Source organism: Myotis nattereri, assembly GCF_964212035.1.
Source record: "Myotis nattereri genome assembly, chromosome: 19".
Taxonomy (NCBI): domain Eukaryota; kingdom Metazoa; phylum Chordata; class Mammalia; order Chiroptera; family Vespertilionidae; genus Myotis; species Myotis nattereri.
Genome location: NC_138095.1, coordinates 19506103 through 19530816, shown reverse-complemented (window position 1 = coordinate 19530816; position 24714 = coordinate 19506103). Strand labels below are relative to the sequence as shown.

At 48.9% G+C, this 24714-nt stretch overlaps 1 protein-coding gene across 4 annotated transcripts in view; it reads right to left on the bottom strand.

The window, feature by feature from the left end:
* NTM (neurotrimin) overlaps positions 1-24714 on the bottom strand; it is an 857156-nt gene that overhangs the window by 370113 nt on the left and 462329 nt on the right. For all 4 annotated transcript variants that reach the window (XM_081113622.1, XM_081113623.1, XM_081113620.1 and 1 more), the window contains exon 2: positions 16397-16481. In XM_081113622.1, coding sequence (XP_080969748.1) covers positions 16397-16481 — 85 coding nt within the window. The remainder of the gene's footprint in view (positions 1-16396; positions 16482-24714) is intronic.

Here is a 24714-nt window from a genome sequence, read left to right as displayed (position 1 = left end):
TGCTCCTGGCCACCTTTCAAACGCCCTCTCGCTGCACCGGGGTTACTCTGTCCCTTACCCACAGTGTACTTTCTGGCACAATGCTTTGTCTGTTCCCATGCTGATAGACAGCTAGGCCTCCTGGGTACACCTGTGCAGGCGTGTGCTGCTCATGGGTGCTGATGGAGGGAGGTGAAGAAGCACAGCTTCCCCCCTGGCTGGTTTGGCTCAGTGGATAGAGCATCGGCCTGCGGACTGAAGGGTCCAGGGTTCGATTCCAGTCAAGGGCACATGCCCAGGTTGTGCACTGGATCCCCAGTGTGGGGCACGCAGGAGGCAGCTGATCAATGATTCTCTCATCATTGACATTTCTATCTCTCTCCCTCTCCCTTCCTCTCTGAAATCAATAAAAATATATTTTTTTTAAAAAAAAAAATGAAGCAGCAGCACAGCTTTCTCTATCCAACCAGGAGCCCTAGTGACTGACTGTCAGACTGGAGGCAGGGAAGCTGTTCCTGACTGGCCTGGACGAGGTGCATGCTGGGAGAGGATGCTGTTTTCCAATGTGTGGGGCTACAGCCCAGTCTCCCTTCACTACCAATCGCTCTGTGAGGAGGGGGACTCAGTGTCTAGACCAGCCGTGGGCAAACTACGGCCCGCGGGCCGGATCCGGCCCATTTAAAATGAATAAAACTGAAAAAGAAAAAAAAAAGACCGTACCCTTTTATGTAATGATGTTTACTTTGAATTTATATTAGTTCACACAAACACTCCATCCATGCTTTTGTTCCGGCCCTCCGGTCCAGTTTAAGAACCCATTGTGGCCCTCGAGTCAAAAAGTTTGCATGTCCAAGATGGACAGTAAGGAGTGCTGAGGTGGCACAAGCTCCTCCGTGCACCTTCAGGATGGCATTAGCTCCCAGCAGGGGCCAGTCGTCCAGGGCACACTGAGATGACAGTGAGAATGAGGCAGGTCCCTGACCCCACCGCCCACTGAACCTCCATGTCTCTGCACTCCCTGTGGTCCTTGTATGTCCCACGCACACTGCCCCCCCCTTCCCTGTCCACAGCATCCGTTCCCCTTTAGCAGATGCACATGGGACCACCTCACCACTGGCTGTTCTTCTCGCACCTGACCTCTGACAATGGTTTTCCCTCTTTTCTTTTCAACATTTTTAAGTGCAAGCCTACAAGTCATCCCATCTGCCTCTTTACTGGATGTCAGGTCAAACACAAAAATGCTAGAATATCTCTGGCACAAAAGGTGACACTAAATCACAAACCTCCAGCCATGAATAAGCACGCAGTCATCTAAGAGGTGTTTTCACTAATTGCAGCGTCTGCACTGGCTCCACTGAGGGCACCTGCACATTCACGTGGACGTAAGACTGTCCTTTGTCCCTGTTTTCTTCTGTGAGTAAAGGAAGGCAGATGGTTCACTTGGTTCTGAGAGTAAAGAGCCAAGCAAACGAAAAGCAAACCCTTGAGGCTTCAGTTTGAAAAGGCCAAGGGTCTCACGTTCAGCCCCATGCAAAAGTCACCCAAAGGCTTGCCACGAAATATTAATGAGTGCTTACATGTGGATTTTAGACATGCATCTGTGTATTTTCATGCAGCTGAAATCAGAAAATATGAATGATAATAGTAGTGATGAATCCCATAGATGAAGGCTAGCTACCTATAATAATAAAAGTGTAATATGCAAATCAAGTGAAGGACGAAAAAGCAGAACTACTGTCCGGAAAACCTTCTGGACAACCACGCTATGACACACACTGGTGCCAGGCCAGCCAAGGCGGGTGCGATGCAATTGGTGGGGGGACGGGGGTTAGGGGGCCCGCCATTGCCCCACGATAGCCCTGCAGAAGGAAGCCCAGGCCACAAGCCAGTGGGGTGATCGATGGGGGTGGGAGGGGGGGGCTCTGTGATCATACCCCACCACTGTCACCTACAGAGGGAAGCAACTGGTGGCGTGGGAGGGGGGGCAGCACAGCATAGATGGCAAGTAGTGGCAGCAGGGGCGGGGGGAGGGGGGGAGAGGGAGGGCCAGCTGCCAGCAGCTGGGTGAAGGAAAGTCCGATAGACCCTGATTGCTGTCCAGGCCTAGGGACCCTACCCGAAGGGTCCTGGATTGCAAGAGGGTGCAGGCCAGGCTGGGGGACACCCCGCCCCCGTGCACAAATTTCCTGCACCGGGCCTCTAGTTGTAAAATAATGAACTCCCAGATCTTGGCAGCCTGTCACGAGGGAAGTGTATTTCTCCTTTGTGCAGGATTCCAGCACAGGAGGTTCTGGGTCAGCCTGCAGGGTGGGGCGGAAGCCGGCTCTGTGCAGGCATCTCACAACCTGGCTGCAGGAGCATCTGCCAAATAGGACGCGGGTTTCCAAGGTAACTTTGGACATCAGCATCCAGATGGCTAAGGAGAAAAGCACGAAGTATTTCATCTGGGAGCGTTTTATGGGCCCATCCACACATAACTTTCGCTCACACTCCTGTGGGTAGAACTCCATCACGTGACCGTGCCTACAATCAAAAGAGGCTGGAAACTGCAATGGAGCTTTGCACCCAGGGAAGAGAAAAAATGAATCTTTTTGAACAGCTAAGAACCTCCCCCTCAAGTGTGAAGAATTGAACAGAGCAGTGCAGCTCATGCCCCGCCTTCTCATTTCAGAAACAGGGAAACTGAGGCTGGACAAGCTAATTGTCCTAGCACCCATGGTGACCTCAGAACCAGGACTAAAGCGCAGGTCACCCTAGCCCTAGGCCACGACTCACGTTCCAAAAACAGTGACACTTGCCAAGATTTTTCAGAATCACTCCTCCACAGAGAGGCTGGAGAGCTGCAGGATGTGCACCAATATTGGCCCCGCCTCCAGCCCTGGGTACCTGTCCACAGGCCTCCCAGGAGCATAAGGTTCAAGCAGACACATCGCAGGCCTGGTTCCTCCCCAGCGGTGCACAGCTCACACACAATGAGCGGCAGGCCCTGTCCTAAACACTTCATATTTCACTCCTGGCTCCGTATTCCCATCACTAGTTCCCTTTAACAGTGACAAAACGGAGGGCCAGGGAGGTTAATCCATGTGCCAAAGGTCACACACCGGAGAGGTGGCTGAACCAGGGTCTGAACCCAGGGAGTGATCTGGTTCTAACACTCTGGTTTACAGCCTTAAAGTAAAATTCCCGTAATAAAAAAAGTTTACAATAAAATCACATTGAATAACATGAGACATCTCGGGCTCACAGCCTGATTTCTCTCTGGCTGTGCCTTCCTTCCTTCCCTCCCCCCAGTTTCATAGGCCTTAAGCTAGAAATGAATCCTTATTTTCAAGTGTTTATTAGATTTTCTATAGACTTCTAGAGAAAGTGGAGATTTAAAGGTCTCTCAGATTCCGCAGGCGCAGATTTTATTAAGTGTGTCACCCTGTCCCAATTGTCGCACCGTGGTGTCCCGTTCCCCTCACTGTTCTAGAAGACAAAACCAATGCTCAGTCACATACACCCTGGCCGAGCGCTGTTAAGAACACCCAAACTCATGCCAGGACAGAGATAGGCCTGAGTCTGGCTTCTAATAAAAAAATAAATAATATTCACTGTGAACAGCTTGCTATTATTCCTAATAAACTTTTCATTCACTCAGCAAATATTACTTACTGTATCCCACGTTCCAGGCAATAATTTCACCGCTATAAATGAGGGCAATAAAGTCCCTGGCCCAGCAGATCTTACATTTTGTGGAGAGGTGATAAGTGGTAGAGAAATAACAGCGTTTTCTGAGTGCTGAGGGCTTAAAGAAAATTAAAGCGAGCTAAGGGACACAAGGGACAGAGTGACACGGGTGGGTATGGCTATATCTAATCGCAGGTCTAGAAAGCCTTTTTTGAGAATGGGGTATTCCAACAGAGACCCCACGAATGTCATGAGGAGCGCAACACTGTAGTGAGTCCTGGAAGAGGAAAGAGCATGCCCTCAGGCAAGTGTGGACTTGGCAGGTGCAAGAAACAACAGGGAAGTTCAGAGAGCTGTCTCCTTGTGAGTAGGGCGGGAAGACGACCAAAGGTAGGCAGGCACCAGGTAATAAAAAGCCTTTTATCCCAGTGAATGTTTGCATTCCATTCAAAATATAACTAGAAGCCACTGTAGGGTTTTGAATAGACAGGGATGTGACTTGACTTATGTTCTTTATTTTATTTTTTGTTGTCGTTAATCCTCACCCAAGGATATTTTTTTTCCATTGACTTTTAGAGAAAGTGGAAGGAAGGATGGAAGGGAGGGGAAAGACAGAGAGATAGTGAGAGAGAAAGAGAGAGAGAGACATCAATGTGACAAGAGACACATTAATGGGTTGCCTCTCACACATGCCCCAACTGGGCCTGGGGATCAAGCTGGCAACCCAGGTACATGCACTTTATTGTAAATCCAACCCATGACCCTTTGGTGCATGGGCAGATGATTTAACCACTGAGAAACACAGGCCAGGATGATTTATGTTCTCAAGTGAGAACTCAGACTATTAGTTGGAGGATAGACTCTGGTAGAGCAGAAGTGGAAGAAAGAGGACCAGATGAGATGCTACTGGCATAGTGCAGGAGAGAGTTAATGGCAGCATAGACTACAGAGGTGGGGTCTGAGATGGTTAAGAGTGGTCTGATTCAGGATGTAGCTTAAAAGTAAAGACAAACACAGTTTACTGATGAATTCCATGTACCATAAGGACAGAAAGAAAAAATGTGTCTATTATGTTTGGGGCATGAATGGTGGTGCCCATTTTTAAGACAGGGACAGAGCAGAGAAAATACATTGGTGGTGGCTGGTGATGGCTCCCATGGGGGCTGGTATTAAGAGCACTGGCTGTGCCCTAGCCGGTTTGGCTCAGTGGATAGAGCATCAGCCTGCGGACCGAGGTGCCGGGTTCGATTCCAGTCAAGGGCAGGTACCTTGGTTGCTGACCCGGGCCTAGGTCAGGGTGCGTGCAAAAGGCAAGCAATCAACGTGTTTCTCTCACATCAATATTTCTCTCTGTCTTTCCCTCTCTCTTCCACTCTCTCTAAAAACCAATTGAAAAATATCCTGGAGTGAGGATTTAAAAATAATTAATTTTTTTTTTAAAAAAATAGAGCATTGGCTGGGAGGCCTCTGGTTTGAGATGTCTGAGTCATACATTGATCTGCAGATTAACAGGATGTGCAGCGTGGACCTTCGAGTGACAGAGACTGGTCAGGAGAGAGAGGCGAGGACTACAGCCAGAAAGGGGTTCTGGGTAATATGCGTGTGCTCCAGTGTAACTGGGGATTTTGAGAAAAATAGAAAAATAACTGTCCACCAGTCACAGAGCACCAGGCAGAGCACCTACCAAACTTTCAGGCCTGGTGGACAGCAGAATCTAGGTATGGAAATAACCCAAGAAGTGGCCAAGTTTCAGCTTAACACATTGAAGTAGTTTTATTGCTAGCTTTACCCAGTAGCCAGGTAAGTTTCTATTGAATGAGTACAAAAAAAACATTATATATATATATATATATATATATATATATATATGTTAAAGGCATCCTTTAAAATTAAATACCATTACACTTTGAAGTTATTTATTATATGTTCTTATAAGCTAATATCTTTTTAAAGTATGATAACTTTGTAAAACACTGCATAATATGAAGTGAGAATTCTCATGATCCGTCCGCAAAGGGTGAAGTGAGAGAAAACAAGAGATGGGACCATTCTGGGAAGACAAGAGACTGGGGCAGAGGGATTTTGCCGATGACAGGCCACAAGAACCAGAGAGAAGGATTGTTTGGAGGATTGAGGGAGAGGTTTGCAATCGGGTCAGATTCTTGGATGTACAGGATTCCACGGTTAATAAGAATCTAAAGAATGATACATGGCCTTGGGTGGTCTTTGCCTTCTGAGGTGGCTACAATAACCTGAAAAGTAAGATTCAATAGGGTTTGTCCCTATGGTCTCTTAGGAAAAAGATTGTAATCAATTCTCATTATATTCCTATGCGAGATCGGCCTCCTAGACACAGGCATAGCTCAGAGATATTGCAGGTCTGTTTCCAACTACCACAGCAGAGCGAGCATCACAATACAGTGAGCTGCATTCTTTCTGCTGGTAGAGGGCCTTGCCTTCAATGTGTGAAATGAGCAGCCTCTGTGAGGCGCAATAAAGCAGAGCGCAATAAAGCGAGGTGTGTCTGGACTTGCCAGGGAGAGGCTGGGAAGGCAGGACTGGCATGGGAGCAGTCACTCTGACAGCATCCACAGCTCTGACGCTGCCTCTGTGGACTGCAGTGGCCGGTGTCATGGTGGGTGACAGGGAGCTCTAACCAGCCTTCATTGGCCCTTTACATGTCATGTTTATTGAAGAAAACAGTAATACCCAAGCATATCCGCTTCCTGGAGCTGTTATAAAAGTGCATCCCAAACTGCACACATAGGCATCTCCTGCCTCACGGTTCTGAAAGCCAGAACTCTAAAATGAAGGTGTTGGCAGGACATGCTTCCTATGGAGCCTGGAGGAGAGAATCCTTCTTTGCCTGGTGCTAGCTTCTGGTGCTTCCTTCCAATCCCTGGCATTCCTTGGCTAGCAGCCACATAACGTCTACCAGTCCTCATTGTCACATGGCCTTTCCCCATGTGTGTCTCCACATCGTCATCTTCTTACAAGGACGCCACCAGTTACACTAGATTAGGGGCCCACCCCACTTTAACATGGATTCAGCGTAAATATCTAATTACATCTTTAATGACCCTACTTCCTTATAAGGTCATATTATGAGGTCCTGGGTGCTAAGACTCAGACATATCTTTTTTTTTTCTTTTTTCTTTTATTGTTGAGGGGGGGGGGGGGCGCTGAGAAGCGGGGAGAGGAAGGGTGATGCAATTCAACCCACAACACCAAAGTGTTGCTTTTTCTAGGTCTCATGTAGAACAACTACAGCAAATTAAAAATAGTCTGCATATATTCTTTCTTCCTCATAGGTTCCGACTGGTTAGAATTGTTGAGATTCAGCTTTTCTGATGAGTAAATTTCCCCAAAGATGATTACTCCAAGGGCGAGAGCACTTCTCCACGCATCCCCTACACCACAGACTGTCTGAAAGCCAGACAAGATCAGCAAATTATTTTCACACAGTTACATCTTCCTTTGCCTCCACGGGGCAAACAAAGCTTTGTCTGAGGGTTAATTTCAGGTTTGTCATTTTCCACCAGTCTAGCGGTTGATGCTGTTCTCATTACAAATATTATTCTTGGCAAAAACCATCAACGATATTGCAAGACTAAGTCATAAGTTCATTGTTCATTTTATAAGACAATTCTAACCCTCCCAAAAGCTTTTGAAGCTAAAACATCTCACAACGACACGACAGCAAGCTGGCCAAAGGCATCCATATAAACCGAAACAAACTTAACCACATGAAGCAATGAGATTTGGAGTAAAGAGAGCATGAGAGGCTGAGACTGCTAAATATAATTTAAACCAATTTACACTCATGGCATCGGCTTGAAGCGAGACTATTTCGGTGATTCCATCAGTGAGCTGTGAGATCATCTGCTAATGCCAGACACACTGGTCTTGCCCCGGATTTGCATGTGAGAAAAGTTACCAAATGCGGACGGCCTTCCTTCCTGCTTTTACCATCTCTGTGCAAGTCCTGAGCTACACTCCCAGTGAACAGGAGATGTGAATGAAGGGGAAATGCCATCAGAGAACATTAACACTGTGAGGGCTTAAACCCCTGCAAGCAATGGCTTCCTTACCTCCAGGGAATTGTCATGGAAAAATCAGTCTCCCAAGGAAAAGGATCTATACTAGTAAATTCTAAATCTATACATAAATTCCTGGCTCACCTATTTGTTTCAGATAACCTGGCTCCATAGAACCTTCTGGATGGTTTGTTCTGGTAGGAAATTTATCTTTGGAGCCATGAACTGTTATAACTTGCTATGTAGCAATCTTGTTATGAAAAATAAAGAAATACATGTCTTCTCACTCCCTCTCTGAAATAAAATAGCTCAAGAAATTATTTGAACTGAAGAAGATACCTAGAATAGAAACAGATGTGGAATAGAAACACAGAAAAGTATAATTCCAGGAAAGTGGAGAGGCATTCCTCTGGCCAAGATCTCTCAGAAGCAATAGACGGTATGTGGGTGTAGCTACATGGATGCTTAAGCTACAGTACTTTTTTAAAAAATATGTATTGTTAGTACTTTTTATTTTATTTATTTTATTTTTAATACATTTCTATTGATTTCAGGAAGGAAGGAAGGGAGAGAGAGAGAGAGAGAGAGAGAGAGAGAGAGAGAGAGAGAGAGAGAAACATCAATGATGAGAGAGAATCATTGACTGGCTGCCTCCTGCATGCCCCCCACTGGGGATCGAGCCTGCAACCCAGGCATGTGCCCATGACCAGAATCAACCCCAGGACCTCTCAGTCCACAGGCTTATGCTCCATCCACTGAGCCAAATCAGCTAGGGCTACAGTACTTTTTTTAATTTTTAATATATTTTATTGATTTTTTACAGAGAGGAAGGGAGAGGGATAGAGAGTTAGAAACATTGATGAGAGAGAAACATCAATCAGCTGCCTCCTACACACCCCGTACTGGGGATGTACCCGCAACCAAGGTACATGCCCTTGACCGGAATCGAACCTGGGACCCTTGAGTCTGCAGGCCGACGCTCTATCCACTGAGCCAAACCAGTTAGGCTAAGCTACAGTACTTTTAATGAAAATTGCTAAGTGCATGAATAAACATGTATACGGATACATGCATATGTGTGTATGAACAGAAAAAGTAAGTTGTAATTACACACTAAGCTTTATGTCCTTTATTTAATTTTAACCCAAAAGAGCCATTTGTGGTAGGGAATAACTGTCCCCTTTACTCAGAGAGATTAAAAAGTTTTCATCCAAGATCACACACGGTAAGTACTTACACCAGGGCTCTGGGAATCCTGCCTCACAGTCTGTTTTCTTCCTGGCATACCACCCCTGATGGAATATGAGTTAGTAACGCTTTGCTGGTTAGAGATCTCTGTCTCCACCAAGTGCGTTTCCATTAAACTTTCCTATTGCTAACTCCTCTCTCTTGCCTCACACAGACAATTTGAAATTACAACCTAAACCCAATAAGGTTGTTGTTGTTTTTTTAATTTCTAAAAAAAATGGTTTTACTTGGCCATCTACCTGATGTTAATGGCATTATTTATTTATTTTCAGTATCCTATTACACAGAGTGGGAACCCATCAACCTGCTCTCGGGGAAGCAAACTGACCTCGGATAATGCAAGGACAATACTTTACCCATCGAGACTCTGTACTTAGAATAAATATGCTATTAATATTAATGGCATTTTTTTTCAAGATTTCCCCCAAGAGAGATGCCAATGATCCTACTTCTAGCACAACAAAGAAGGAGATTGATAGGTCAAGGCCCCACCTACTCTGCCCCCTACACCAGGGCATCCAGGTGGCGTGGCTTGCAGACTCGTCATAGAGCCACATTTCCACCTGGATCTGTTCAATCCCATTCCAGAGAAATGCATGGTAACATCTGCGTAAGAATTAATTCTCCGTGAGAGAGTCCAAGATTGCTGCTATCCGAAGCAAAGGTTGGTGGAAGAACCTGGAATGAAAGTCTTACTCTGAACAAACTATGGAGATTCTAGGGTTCTTGGACAACAAGGGACCCCTGGAGGCCAACGGGTCATCTCTGTGTTCCATGTCACTGATCACATACAACCTTACATACTCCCACACCCTAGTCCTAATATACTTCTAGAAAATACATTCTTGTGCTCCAGGACAAGAAGGAAAAACCAAATTCCCTTTCTAGGAAGAGAAGAACTTGGCAATGAAGAAGTGATAGCAAGAAAACATCCCTTTGGTGAGAGAGAGAGAGAGAGAGAGAGAGAGAGAGAGAGAGAGAGAGAGAGAGAATATGAGTCTAGAAGTTAGACGTCCCAGGCTCCGCCACCATCTGTCTGTGACTTGGGAAATGCCTCTCTTTGCCTCTGTGTTTTGGTTTCCTGAGCTGTAAAATGGGAACAGCAATTGCATCCACCTCATGGAGCAACTATGAAGATTAAATAAGACCTGTCGGTGGCGTGCTCAGCACCTGACACCTAGTAAACAGAGCTGCCCCAGACAAAATCAGAGGCGGAGCCTAAGGCCTAGGAAAGCAGATCCACGTGCCAGGCAAAACCAGCAGTCAGGAGAGAGCATAATAATCAACATTAGCTAATTGCCCCAGAAACACAGTCAATGCCATGCGTTTTGTAGTTAGTGGGGAAAAGGGGCTTCCTTCAGGTGCCGGTGGCCTAGACTAGGGCTCACACTTAATTAAGTGTGGGCTGGGTGTCAGCTCCTTCTCGCCCTTTCAGAAAGACATCCTTGTGCGAGACTCATTACCAGAAGCCTCATTATCTGTAAAGCCAGGTGGCCGAACTCCCTGGACTTCTTAATCCTTCCAAAAGCAAAAGAAACGTTTCTGCAAAACACCTATACGTGCAGGTGAGGCGTGCTGAAGGCCTGGTGTCCCTCTCCACCCTTGTCAACTGGCAACTAGGTTCTCCTTCTGCCCCATGGTTGGTTGGGCTTTTCATTTTCCCATTTTAGGTTTTGGCTCCTTCAACAGACTGAGTGTGCTTCCAGGAGCCTCCCTCTGCAGCCCCATCTGTCCATGCTCTTTGGAGCCCCGGTCCGCTGGCTGGAAGCCTGGCAGGCCCCGAGGTGAGCACCGGGTGGTAGATCTTGGGAGGGGGCAGGGCAGTGAGGACAGCACGGGCTTTCTGAGTGACACTACTCTTCCGAATGAGTTAACTCATAAACAACAGATCAATAGTTACACCACGAGACAAACGCTGCCAGCAACTCCCCGAGTAGAGAGAGAGAGAAGGATGGGCAGAGATCTGCTTTTCTGGGCTCCTTCTTACCTTGAAAATATTAATTTCCCTGAGGTCCACCTGAGTTTGACCACATAACAGAGAGTGGCATTGCTTCAAAGGTGCTGGCAAGGGGAGCAATCTGGCAGAAAGAGGGCGTGTGTCATGGGTGCAGGATGAAATAACAGGCAACTGACACAGCCCATCTGTGTCCTGGACAGAGAGACACCAGCTCAGTCACTCAAGTCCTCAACAGCAGCCTCACCTCAAAGAGAAGAGCCACCTCACACAGCGGCACAACCTGGACAGCAATAGCTCGGGGCAAGGCCATCACAAGACAGCTAAGGGATAAGAGAAGGGCGAATAGAAGATCAGGATCTCAGAGACCGCGTCCTTCATTCATTCGTGCAACACCTCTCTTCTGAGCACCTTCTATATGCCAGACATCGTGGAAAGTAAGTAAGACAGAGAAGGTACCCTACCCTCAAGGAAATGACAGCCCAGTTGGGGAAAACAGATCATGAACACATAGCAAATAAATGAAAGGGAACACTTTCTGATACGGATGACTGCTCCGAAGAAATACTCCCGGATGACCTGCCGATATAGGGCTGGTGGCAGTGGTGGTGGGTTATTTCATGTGAGTGTCCAGAAAGGCTTCAGTGAGGGTCCCACGTGAGCGAGGGCCAAGATGGTAAACAACTGCCCATGGGAAGGAGACCTGGAGGAGGGGCATTCCCAACGGTGGCACCGTGAGTGCAAAGGCCGTGTGGCAAGGACGCGTTTTCTGTGTTCGTGAATCAGAAAGCAAGCCAGGAGGACAGTCCCTCAGATTTTATTAGCAAAAACCGGGGGCCATGTCCCGAGCTGGGTATTGGGATGTGACCCTGAAGAAAGCATCACTCCGGCTTCCAGAGGCCATGGAGTAGCTGGACAGACGAACAGAGACTCCTTCGGCCTAAAAATGCAATGCTCAGTGGTTTCCAGGATAGAAATAAAGTGCCAGGCCCTCCAACATCTGAAAGAGGACTCGGTGAGTTTTCTCAAGTATCAAAACCACATGATTCTGTGCTGTTCCATGGAACTGCTACATCAAAGCTCAACTTCAACCTGGTACATTTCTCAGATGTTTTATTCACTCATCTCCTCCCCCAACAACAACAACAAAACAGCACCGTGCAGTGGCAAAAACTAGAGTCTAGGAAGAGGACAGGGGTGTAGCTCAGCCTCCCGTACTCACGTTCCAGATGAGCCCAGGGAAATATTGGGGGGATCTATAAACACATGAAACACATTCAGCTAAATCGCCAAGTAACACAGGGACATGCAGTGGGGGTCTCTAATTAATGACACCCATACAGGTGGGCCTCAGGCTCTGCTGCTCTTACTGCCTCCTCAGTGTGCCCATCAGCAGAGCTGTCCTGCCCCCCTGGGGAGGGGCGCTCTTCTCCACGGTGTACCAAGCACTTGTCAATGGGCACTCTAGCTCAGCTGCCGATGGCCTCTTGCCCACAGCCCGCCTTCTGAGCTGGACCCAAGGCCCTGCAGCTGGGAGCCCACGCCACATGCCGTTTTACACCCCAACCCCCAGCTCAGTGGCCTTCATGTAAGAACCACTCAATAAATCTCCGCTGATTGGCCACAGCTGTATTTTAAAAGCCAATGATGGAGAAATGTGGTAAGGAGACAAATTGAATATAGGCTGGGGATAGTGTGGGTTCGTTTTCATTTGTTCCGTGAACATTTGGAAGCACACCGGGCTCACAGCATTACATGATCTCTTGCTTTTCACGAGCTAGCTGCCCCCCAGTCCACAGGGAGGAAGAAGACAGAGAGTTCAACAACACAGGTGTACACTAAAATGAGTGGGGGAGAGATTAAGTACCAGCGTGGAATTAGGAGAAAGAATGCATTGGGGAAGGCTGTTGTTCAATGTCAAGGAGCAAAGTCCTGAGACGGCATCCCATCGCTGCCCCTTGTGTGATTTTAGGTGAATTCCCCTCTCTGGGCCTCAGCTCTCGCATCAGTACAATGGGAATAATCCAGTCTAGTTCAGAGAGTGGTTGTGAGAATTAAATGTCACCATGTAGAAAAAAATGTTTCCGTCAATAACTGGCCAGTAGTTGACAGAATAGTCATCTTATTAAAAATTATTATTACGAATGCCACGCACTATGGTTTCAAAACTTCCTAGCTGTGCAACCTTAATCAAATGATGTCAATCTTCAACGCCTCAATTTCCTCATCTGCAAATGGGGATAATAATAGCACCTGCATGGTAGGGCTTTTTATTAGGGTTAAATGCTAATATTATGAGGTTGGATGATGGGTGAGATATTATATAAAGTATTTAGAATACTCCCTACCAAATAGTGAATGCTCAACAAACCTTGATTATTACCCATTATTACTGCACATTCTGTTTTATGTAAGCTCGCCCTTTTGAAAATATGCATATACTATCAGCAGGAGGGCAGAAAGAGTGGGAGACTGCAAATTGTCTGCAATTTTTTTCAGGCTGTCGATGGCATGTTAGGTGAAAGGTTTCCCAATACCTCCACAAGGATCGTTAGCACTAATTAGATGAAATAAAACATCTTTAAAAGTTTCCTCACACTGGAATCGCTGCTGAGGCATTCATTCTTTGGGGACTGAAAAATCTCCAAAAGTGAAACTGGAGAGAACAAAGCAGAAGAAAAGGAAATCAGAGCAGAAGGCCCTCTGCTGGTTGAGAAGAAAACTACAAGCATCACCCTCATTGTCACCCAGGGCGATGTGGACAGGGTGGCTCTCAGGCAGAGCAGAGGTGCTGAGGGTCTCCCTCGCTGTGGTTCTTTCTGTGTCATTTGGTCACATGCTGAGCAAAAACAAGAAGAAAGGAAAGCAGAGAGGGAACGAGGGAGGGAGGAAAAAGGAAAGAAGAGACCCACATAGGCACACACAAAGCAAAAAAGAAGAACCCAGAGTCCTGAACCACTAGATTGCTGCAATCTGAAATCAGGTTATGTGCAAATTTTACGTAAACAAAATACACTCTAAAATTCCTACTTGTTTCTCTGTACAAAATGCAGATCCTGTGTGGAGATTTCAAGGGCTTCCATTCCACAAAGGTCCACCCCGCATGGGGCCCTTCCTTGTTCCAGGGCATCAGGGCCTGAGAAGAGCCAGGGTCCCTCTGCCCATGACCCTGAGAAGAGCCAGGGTCCCTCTGCTGAGGCGGGAGCATCCTCTATGCAGGTTCTGATACCCCTGCTGCCCGCTTCCCATCCTAAAGCAGGCCCATGGCCAGTGGGCTGTTGTCAGGCAGACTGAAGTTCCTCTAACCCCCACCCTGTAAGGCTGGACTCACTGGGAGGGTCTTCTCCTGATGTCAGGAAGACCGTCAGCCCAGGGGCTGTCACAGATGGCAGGAGCTGGTCCAGAAGGGCCTTTGCGTGCCATGGCTGGGCTGGGGCTAGACAGGAAGCCCCACCACATCCCATTTCCTCCATCTGCACCCAAACAAGGCCAGTGTGCCTACAGCATGTGTGAAAATGCAAACAAACATGAGTGTCTAAAAGAGACAGGGAGAGGGACCCCCCAGAGTGAGGGGGGAAAAAGAGGCATGGAAAGAAAAAGAAAGAGAAGCCAGCCAGTACATGAAAACTTGATTTTAAAGAGAAGCTGCTCCTAACCCAGGCCCATCCCCTGGCTGAGCATCTGCTAACTTCAGACACCCGCTGGAGCGTTCTGGTTCCCATGAGCCTGGGGGATGCCTTTGGAGACCAGATCCTGGCCTGTCCAACACCCCTCATGGTGCCCATAACATGGGAGCTACTGTCCGTCAGGGATCCTTTGCTATTCCTATTTCGCCAAATCTTTAACAGCTACCTTCCACCTTCCCATTGAAAACACCATCCCATTTCTCTCTAAAATGCGTTCCCTGTGCAAATGTCTCCATTTTATCTCTTGGGCTGTTACTCCTCGCAGCCAAAGGTTAGGGACAAGGGGGCATCCAGAGAACACTAATGGCATCAACCACATTGCTTTAGAAGTTCATTTTGTTTTTCTCTTAAGTGGTCTGAAATCAAGGCCCATTTGGAGTTCCCATTGAAGCTCTCTATAAAGCAGATGCACAGTTATTTCAGGGCGGGAGGTAGTTAGATGCTTAACCTTCGTTCAAAATAGTTCCCAAAGGGCGTAGTGGAAGAGGCCGGTTTCAGGGACTAAGGAGTGACTAGGGGTTCGCTGGGGCAATGGGGGTTAGCCCCCCAAAGTCAAAGGCGCACAGGATGCTTGTAGGTCTTGCAGGGGTCCTTAAGTCACACACTTCCTTTGGCAATGTCCCCCAGTGCCCCCTCCTCCCCATTTTCCATCCCCTGAGTATTGCTTTAAGTGCATCATCCACAAACAATCCAAGCTTAGAAGAACAGTCAGCAGGGGGTCGAACAGTGGACACCAGCAACAAGAATCGTCATGTGCAAAGGATGGGAATACGGTCACGTGGCCTCAACGGCCCCAGTTTGGAAAACTTTATTTAAAAAGGCATATTCCATCAAAGACACATAGGGAAATCCTTCTTCCCATCAACCTTCCCAACTTCCCCCTTAGGCTGACTCTCTCACAAAATTCCAGAGTAAGATTCCATTGCAATCACTAATCCCGTGTTGCCCTCCTGTGAGTGGTGTAGTTTGTAGGCTCTGGAAATCCAGTCAGCATTTCAGCAGGCAGGGTGGTCAGGGAGACCGTCTTACTACATTACACAAAACACAACCAAGATCCTCCTCCTCCTCCTCCTCCTCCTCCTCCTCCTCCTCCTCCTCCTCCTCCTCCTCCTCCAGTTGTTGTAAACCTTAACCCCACAGGCCAAGCAGGACCAGACTCAACACTGAAGCTCAGCTCCTGCCCGTCGATGACTTACTGCTGGTGGACAACACCCAGAGCACAGTTACCCGGACAAATGCTGTTTCCCACGGACAAACCAGACTCATCTCCACGACTTGGGTCGCAGAAAGCCACGCTCACCCAGGAAACGCATGCCCTTCTGCCCACCAGCTGGTGACCTGGAGGCCCCCAGGAAAGCCCCCCAGTCAGGCCCAAAACAGCAGCTCTGCCAGAGGCCAGGGCCCAGCTGGCAACCCCCCGTGCCATGGGCAGAGTGAGGGCATGCACAGGAAGCCAGACCCGTCCTTTGGGACTCATTCACTTTAGAGAAGACTGTTCACACCGAGCTCCATCCAGGCCCCAGGCACCATGGCCACCAGCCTGGGAGTCCCACAGTCCTCAATCCTGGCGACTTCCTGGCCCAGCCACCCCCCCCCCCCCCCCCCCCGTGCTTCCCAAGTCTCCGGCCAAGGAAGCCAGTGCTGGGGAAACAGCTCACCTCCTGAACCTCTGAGAGGTCCGCATGAAACTACCAATATTCCCGCCCGCAGAGCATCGCATCTGGCTCATCTGAGCTCCATCGCGCACACTCACACCCCTAGCCCTCTCTCCCGGGCCCCCTTTCAAGTCAATGTCAAGTCACAGAAGAAGTGCAGATCCCTACCTGAGGGTGGCGCTCTCCCCCTGCCGGACCGTCACGTTGTCCATAGCTTTGGGGAAGGTGGCATCTCCGCTGCGCACGGGCACTCCTGTGGGTACAAGGAACAGCAGCCTGAGAGACACGACCACGAGGCACTTCCAGGGCAGGAACAGGTACCCACAGACCCCCATCCTCGACAGTCACAACTTCCCAGAACTCCTCCTGCAGCCGCGCGGCACACGCCCCCGGGCGAGCACAGGAAGTGGGTGGGGTGGGGGGAGACTGGGACCCAGCAGCGAACTAGCGGCGATGGAGAGGCGCGGTTTTGTGTTTTTTTTTCTGGGAGAAAAGCGCGCAGACTCCTCCGAGTCTAATATTCCTCCCCCAAACCCAGCCTCAGCGCTCCGGCCTCGGAGAACCAGAGGGGGCTTCCTCGGTGCAGCTTCGGCCGGGGAAAGTGGCCACCGGGAAACGGGCAGCTCCGGGCAGGTGCAGAGGCGTGGGCACGTCTCAGAGGTCCCTTCTTCCCTTGAGCAGCTCCGACATGGCACTTCGGAGTGGCATAAGCACTTCGGTACCCGAAGGGGAACGGAGGGTGGGTTGGATCCGGCTACGCAGAGCAGGCTGCAATCCCTCGCTTCCAGCCGGGGGAGATGCCACACTTTCTTTGTAAGTTTCAGAGGCAGGATGGCCGGCGAAATGCAATCGGTAACAATAGCGGAGATGGAAAGTGGAGCGCGCAGGAGGCAGCGGGGGGTGTGCGAGGAGGCGCGGGCTGCGCAGGGACCAGGCTGGACGAGATCCTGCCGCAGCCGCCCGCCCGGGTCAACTTCCTCGGAGCCGAGATACGCGCAGCAGCAGCTGCCGCGACGGAGCAGGTCTCGGTGGAGGCAGTGGCCCCGGCGGTCCAGGCAGGAGCGGCCAGGCGGCGGTGGACCGGACCCAGCCCGCGGCGGCCCCTCGCTCGCTCCCTCGCTCGCTGGGGAAAGCGAGGCGCAGCCGACACCGGAGCCGCGCGGACGCCACGCTCAGCGGCCGCCCCCGGCCTCCGCGCCGCCTTCCTCCCGGGAGCAGCCCCAAAGCGCACGGGCCCCGACCGCCGGGGTTGTCATGGCAGCAGCTCCATCACTGACCGCCACTTTCTCCGGTGCCGGCGCCACGCAAGCGGGCGGACTGCGCGCTCATCCCGGCGGGCGGGCGGGCGGGCGGGCGGGCGGCGCGGGGCGCGGGCGGGCGCCCACCTTAACCCCCGCCGCGCCGCGCAGCCACCACCGGCGGCCGTGCACCGGCAGAGGCGAGCAGTTTAACCGTTTCCCGCCTTGAAAAACTGCCACTTCCAAATGAAGAAGGCAAAGTTACCAGGCCGTCTTTAATAAGCCAGAGCCAGCTTCATCAGGGTCACCAGCGAATTCACGAGGACAGGAAAACCCTGCAGCATGCATGCATGCGCCTTTAAAATGATCCGATTAATTCCATTAGCATGTAGAGTACATTTGGAGTTTGGGGAGGAGGTTTGAGAGTAATCTCATTTTTATTCAACAGTCCACGCCCATCTCACCACCACCCCCCTCAAAAAATAAAGCTAGTTTAAAACACCACCTTTCAAAATAAAGATCTTCCATATACAAAACAAACGCAGAATCACAGAAGCCTCTTCGCGTGTGAAACTGACAAAAATCGCATGGAAATCTTGCTCAAGTTCTGACACTGACTTACATTCCTGATTCTGGTTTTGTCGACATTAAAAGATGCTGGCCCTGCAAAAGGGCCCCCTCCGGATCCAGGGAGCCTCTTCCCTGAGGCTTGCAGGGGACTCCCAGGTTTCCTGGGCTCACCCTCTTGCAGAAATGATTTCACCTGAATGGGTGTGTTTCTCCCATTTTTGAAACCTGAGAGAAAATGGGATTCGTCTCAGTTCACGCCCGGTCCCCTCTCTGGATGCTGCAGGTCCCTGGGTACCTACATTTTTATTTCTCTCTCAACTTCAGCTCTGATGGAATGTGGTGCACGCTCCTTCCTGGGCCTGGCTCCTGAGCAGGAGGGAAGCCGGAAGCAGCCCAGCCTGCCCAGCTGTGTTAACTCTGCCGTGGGGTCTTGTCCCGGATTCCAGACCCCAGGTCCCTGCACTGACCCATATTCTCCCTGGGGATGGAGAGGTGGCAACCGTGGCTTTCCCCCCTCAATTTTCTATCAAATCTTAACCAGGAAGCTTTTTTAAATATATAATAACTGTTCAGTAACAGAAAAATATTGTTTCCCAGAGCCATCTAGCCAACACCAGAGAGACAGAAGCATTGTAACTATAAGGGTCTTAGTGCCATAAAAGTCCTTGCACCTTGCAAGTAGTAACCGCCACGTTCATGTAACCAGTGTGTGTGTGTTGGGGAGGACACAGCATTTCACCCACCATCTTCCCCTCCCTCTGATTACTCTAGATGGGCAGAGACTGAGGTCAGGGCTGCAGGCATGGATGCCAAACTCCAGGGTAGCAAAGAAAGACTGAGCAGGCTGGCTCTTCTCTCCTAACAGTTGACCAGAAAATGCAATGTTGAGCAACTTTACGTTGAAGATCACAATTGCTCTATCATTAGACCCATTTTCCCTACTGTCCTCTGGTGACTTTCTGATATTAAATTTTCAGGGAAACCCATCTGCTGTGTATTGCTCCCTGGGACCATTTGATATATCACCTAAAAATCAATTGTCAACTTACAGCCACAAGGAAAGACTTTACTACCAGTGGGGGGGGGGGGGGGGGGAGAAGAGCATTTATGGAGAGCAGGAGAGATTTATTTCTATTTTTTAAAGAAAAGGATGATAATTCCCCTATTTTAGCATCAGTTCATTCTTGCAAGACCCTATTCCATCACTTTTCTACAATGGGAAATTGTGGAGATAGGAAATTGAATGATTTCACCAAGTTCAGATATTTCGTGATAACAGAATAAGGTGTGAGATTATGTTTGCTGACTTTCCGTTTGCTGAATTGGGGGTTCTTCCTTCCCGAAAACCCAAGGAGCCACCTCTAATCATCCATCCATTTTAACCACCCCTATTCCTCCCTGCCAAGCCCTCTTTGTAAAAGCATCCTTACTGCCTCCTGTGGACACAAAGGCCAGCCATGAGGGAGAGGGACTCCTTGTGTCTTTGGAGCCATTTCCCTGCAGGCTGGAGAATGGCAGCGACGATTCCTTTCATGATCAATTCTAATCCTGGCTCTTGCATCTAATTCCCAGGTAGGTACAAATAAGCATTAGTTTTTGCATCTAGGAATGTGGATAATGACAACAACAGGCCTTCCCGAGGGGCCTACATACATGATTAACTCTACAGTAAAATACTTAGAAATCTATTTAAGGTGGAAGATGCTCTATTAATACATTTTGCCTGTTACTGGTTCATTATTATGGCTGGGCAGAAAAATAATTCTTCTCACAGGCTCTTTAAGATGTTCCGTTTATACCAGTCTGCATGCAGTTGATCTGAGCCAGGCAGACCATCTCTGGCTCTGGCCCTGGCCCTGGCCCTGGCCCTGGCCCTGGAGGGCGGGTGCTGAGCTGGGGCATCCCAGCCCTGGCTGAAAGGAGGCCCCACCCAGATCACATGAGGCTCAGGATGAGCAAAGTAAAGCCCCTCGCAGCTCCATACCTGCCCTCTGGACCCAGGGACCCAAACTTTCTTCAAAAACGGAAGTTTAGAAAGTGGAGAAAGGCCGGAGTTGCCCCCACAATGAACAAGGCAGAACCCATCCCTTCCAAACTCGTTATGGGAGTGGTTTGAAGAGATGAAGATCCGAATCACATGTCAACTCCCTGCCCATCCCCTAATCCCTAAATATAACCAACATTTAGTGGCTTATCTTCTATCCTGTCTCTGGCTTCACGAAACTGCTGGATTTGCTTTATTTCCCCAGCATATCCAAGTTAATGAAAAAGGGATGACAGTCAGAGCCATTTCATTATTTGTGCTCTTTAGAGAAACAACTTCCTTTCTGCCTCCTGGAAAGCAGACTCCTAAGGAGCACCCACCTCCACCTTCTTCCCCGTTTCCCTGTCCTTCCTCCCTTCCCGCTTACATACACCCATACTGTACACATAAATCAACTTGTCACAGCTTGTCTCTGCGTTGACAGCTGTAATTGCTTCAGGTTATAAAAATATCTACAGGACAATTCCTTTCAAGCACACGGACCGCACACACGCGCGCACATGTACACACGGAGTGAGCAAAAGAAAACAATCCTATTCCCTTTAATGATCGCATGACCGCAAAGCAGGGGTGAGCAGGCGCTGGCCTGCAGACTGCGAGGGCTGGCAGGCAGGGCGGGGGGGGGGAAACAGAGGTACGGGGAGGGTTCTGGCAGACGGAGAAGCATCTACGCGCTACAGCAGGGTTGGAACAGGAAGGATTCCAGTGACAGAGAAGTCAGCTGCTGTTTTGTTTTACTCGGCTAACGACAGCAAGCCTGGGTTAGTTAAAGAGCTGTGAATAAGTCACACAGGAGCACTCGCTTAAGAAATGCCAGCTCCTCTTCCTTCTCTAAAAAGGCGAAAGGCCCCCCTCTCCTGGTGGAGATTCCAAATTGGAGCGCAGGCAAGAAGATGATAAATGCAGGGCGGTCAGCGTGGCCTGGCACCGAATAGATATTGGAAGCTGTCATCAGAAAAGGCGGGGCCGATCTGGGTAAAGAGAGGCCTTCAGAGGAGTAGGGGAGGTCTGGGCCCTGGGAAAACTACTCACCATGCTTCCTCTTGGATGACTATAGGGTCAAGATTAAATGGTCCAGCTGGGCTGGCCTCTGGCTTGTTAGGGTTTCAATGGGAAGAGCAAAAGCAAGGAAGAAGGCTCCACAGAGAAGAAAGAGGTCACTCAGAGAGAGAATGGAGGAGGAGGAGAGAAAGAAATGGCAAAGGTTAGACGACCTATGGACTCCGAAAGCCATAAAACCTCATAAGAGATGTCTAAAGTGCAGAGGCCTGCGGACTGAAGGGTCCCGGGTTCGATTCAGCTCAAGGGTACCTGCCCGGATTGCGGGCTTGATCCCCAGCAGGGGGCGTGCAAGAGGCAGCCAAACAATGATTTCTCACTCATCATTGATGTTTCTATCTCTCTCTCCCTCTCCATTCCTCTCTGAAATCAATACAAATATTTTCTTTTAAAAGGAAAGTTAGAAGAGATACTAAGATGGAAGGCACTGCCCTCAAGTTGCTTGTAGTATTGTGCTTTGGGGCTTGCGGGTGGTTTTCTTTGTTTAGGGATTCAGGATTGAAGTGACACTGAACTCAAGGCCAGGCTCCCTGTAAGCCCTTGAGAACACTCACTGCTGAGAACAACAAGCTGAGACGGGCCTGCTCTTGGGAACAGTTTGTCCCTTTACACTTGTCCTGAGAGCCAGACACTGACCATGGCTGTCCAAGCTTCATGTAGAATGGCTTTAGGAGGGGAAGGGATGCTCTCAAGGATTTATAAATGTAGGGAAGAAATGCATGGACCCAGGAAACAAGTGTTTCTTCACCCTGGATACCAGCTGGGCTCGGGGTGGTGGGTTGAAGCTGTGGAGGAGGGAGGCTTACCCTGAGGAAGCACCCTTTGTAGCTGGAGAGGCAGGTTTTAAAAGCAGTGAACTGGCCCTAACTGGTTTGGCCCAGTGGATAGAGCATCGGCCTGCGGACTCAAGGGTCCCAGGTTCAATTCCAGCCAAGGGCATGTACCTGGGTTGCAGGCACATACCCAGTAGGGAATGTGCAGGAGGCAGCTGATCGATGTTTCTCTCTCATTGATGTTTCTAACTCTCTATCCCTCTTCCTTCCTCTCTGTAAAAAAAAAATCAATAAAATATTTTTAAAAAAATAAAAGCAGTGAACTTCCACGCGTCCAAAACAGAAACCATCCCCACACGCCACGATATTTTGAATTTAATTTTAAAAAATCAATTTGCAATGAATCTTATAACAATAAATATATTCCTCACAATTCGGGTGTTCTTGAATATTTTCAGTTGACAATTCTCACGAAAAATGATTTTTAAAGTTGGTCAGGGCTGCCACTTAGGGAAAACATCTTTTTTTAATTCTTCCAAAGAACGTTTTTAATAATTTTTACCTACACAGTTGAAAAAAAAGTACTATTTACACTTAGTTATTATTTAAAAAATTAAAATGGCCTCAGTGTATGATAAAGTTCGAAACACAATACAAACATAACGGAACATTACATGGTTTACAAAAGTAGTTGGTTTCTTTTCGCTGTTTTGTACCAATACTAGCAGAAGAGCATAGCAAACACCATTTCCACGTAGATTTTTTTTTCCCAATCGGCAGATATTCCCCCCAAAAAATGTCGTTCATACAATCTGGATGGCAAGTGGGTGGCATAATATTTTCTTTTCTCAGATCATGCTAATTTATGTGTTTGAAGTAATTGCCTGATTACCTATAACTGGAACTCACCAAGTGTAACATTGCTAGCTTTTTTTTTTTTTTTTTTTGCAGCTATAGACGCGAGTGGCCTGTGGGGAAGGCTTGCTGCTGGTGTCTATAGAAGCTTATGGCGTACAAAGGGTTAAGGGGGAATTTTACAAAACAGTGGCGATAATTAGGAAAAACCTTATGAGGAGCACATGGAAGGATGCTTGTCACAGAAGGCTGTCTTGGCATCTGGAAGATCAGGAAAAGTTTCCCTAAGAAAATGACTTTAACCCGGGACATAACAGTGAGAAGGAGAGGAAGGGACTGGCAGTGTGGGCAGGACTCTAGGTGCAGGCAGATTCCACAGGACCTTCCCAGCTCAAGCCTGGGAGGAGTGTGGGCAGAAGCTGCCTTTATAGCCTCAGAGGGCACTCATGTAAAGGAAGGATGGGATGTCTGAAGGGCTGTGTCTGATTGAAAACCTCTAACTGCTCCAGGATGCTGTGTTCATGCCTGCATCGATTCATTCAGTACATATTTATTGATTAGGAATGACCATGGGATTTGGACTCAGACAGACCAGGAGTCAAACACTCATCTTCTCCATTACTAACGGGGTGACCTTGGGGAAATAAGTTAACCTGTTTGTAAAATAGCGCTGATAATGGTACCCACTGCCGAGCTGCTGTGAGGATGAAATGAGATGAGAGATGTAGAGAATTTGGCGCAGGGCCTGCTACATGGCGGGGATGACCCACATGGCAGTTCCTGTGCTCCTGGACTGGGAGGGTGACGGGGGGAGGGGGGACACCAGTGGAAGTGCTCCCCCCATTCACAGGAGCTCCAGGCGCCATTCATTCAAAGGACCTAGGAGCCCTAGGAGCAAGGGCCTGTGAACACCATCTGTGTACACACCCTGGAGGGTTTCATCCCAGGGACAGAGCAGAAACCTCATGCTGGGATGTGGTCAGAAGGGGAAGTGGCTTAGCTTTCAAACCAGGACAGAAGAGGAGTGATCCTCTGGCTCTCACCCCAGTATCGCAACCCCTGGGGTGTTCTTCAAAAACACAAACAGGATATAGGCCTGAGCTGGAGAAACAGGGTAGGGCTTTGTCTGTCTGTGGAAGCTGGGAACTTGTATCTGTCATGTTCCCATGTATACCTGAAAGGTAGTGAAATAAACTGAAAAAAAGAAAAGACAGCTCCAACTCATCCTAAGGTGAGGGCTACCCTCTGACTGCCTTCTGCTGAAGGTGTTTGCCCTTCTCTGCTCCCATGGGCCTGTGGCTGAATCCAGAGCCTCCTCCATCTACATTGCAGACTGGTTATCCTATCCTATATAATAAAATGGTAATATGCAAATTGACCCTAATGGTGGAACAACCGGTCGCTATGATGCACACTGACCACCAGGGGGTAGACACTCAACACAGGAGCTGCCCCTGGTGGTCAGTGCACTCCCACAGGGGCTGCTTTGCTCAGCCACAAGCAGGGCTGATGGTTGCAAGTGCAGCGGCAGTGGCAGGAGCCTCTCCCAACTCCAAGGCAGCGCTAAGGATGTCCAACTACGGCTTAGGCCCGCTCACTTGGACATCCCCTGAGGGCTCCCAGGCTGCCAGAGTGATGTCTGACTGCCAGCTTAGGCCCGATCCTCCAGAGAGTGGGCCTAAGCTGGCAGGTGGACATCCCCCGAGGGCTACCAGCTGCAAGAGTGCACAAATTTTCCTGCACAAGGCCTCTAGTTGATAATAATATCCTGTGCCCACCTCACTGCTCTTTATTTCTACTGTTGACCATCCCAGAGTCATGCTTCAAGATCACCTGGTACCCTCTGCGGAAGGGAGCAGGGTTACATTCGTCTACATGCATGAATAGACACATTCTAGTGTTTTCAGGATGCAACCCAAGCAGTCAGGCGGTGCCTTCTCATTTAGA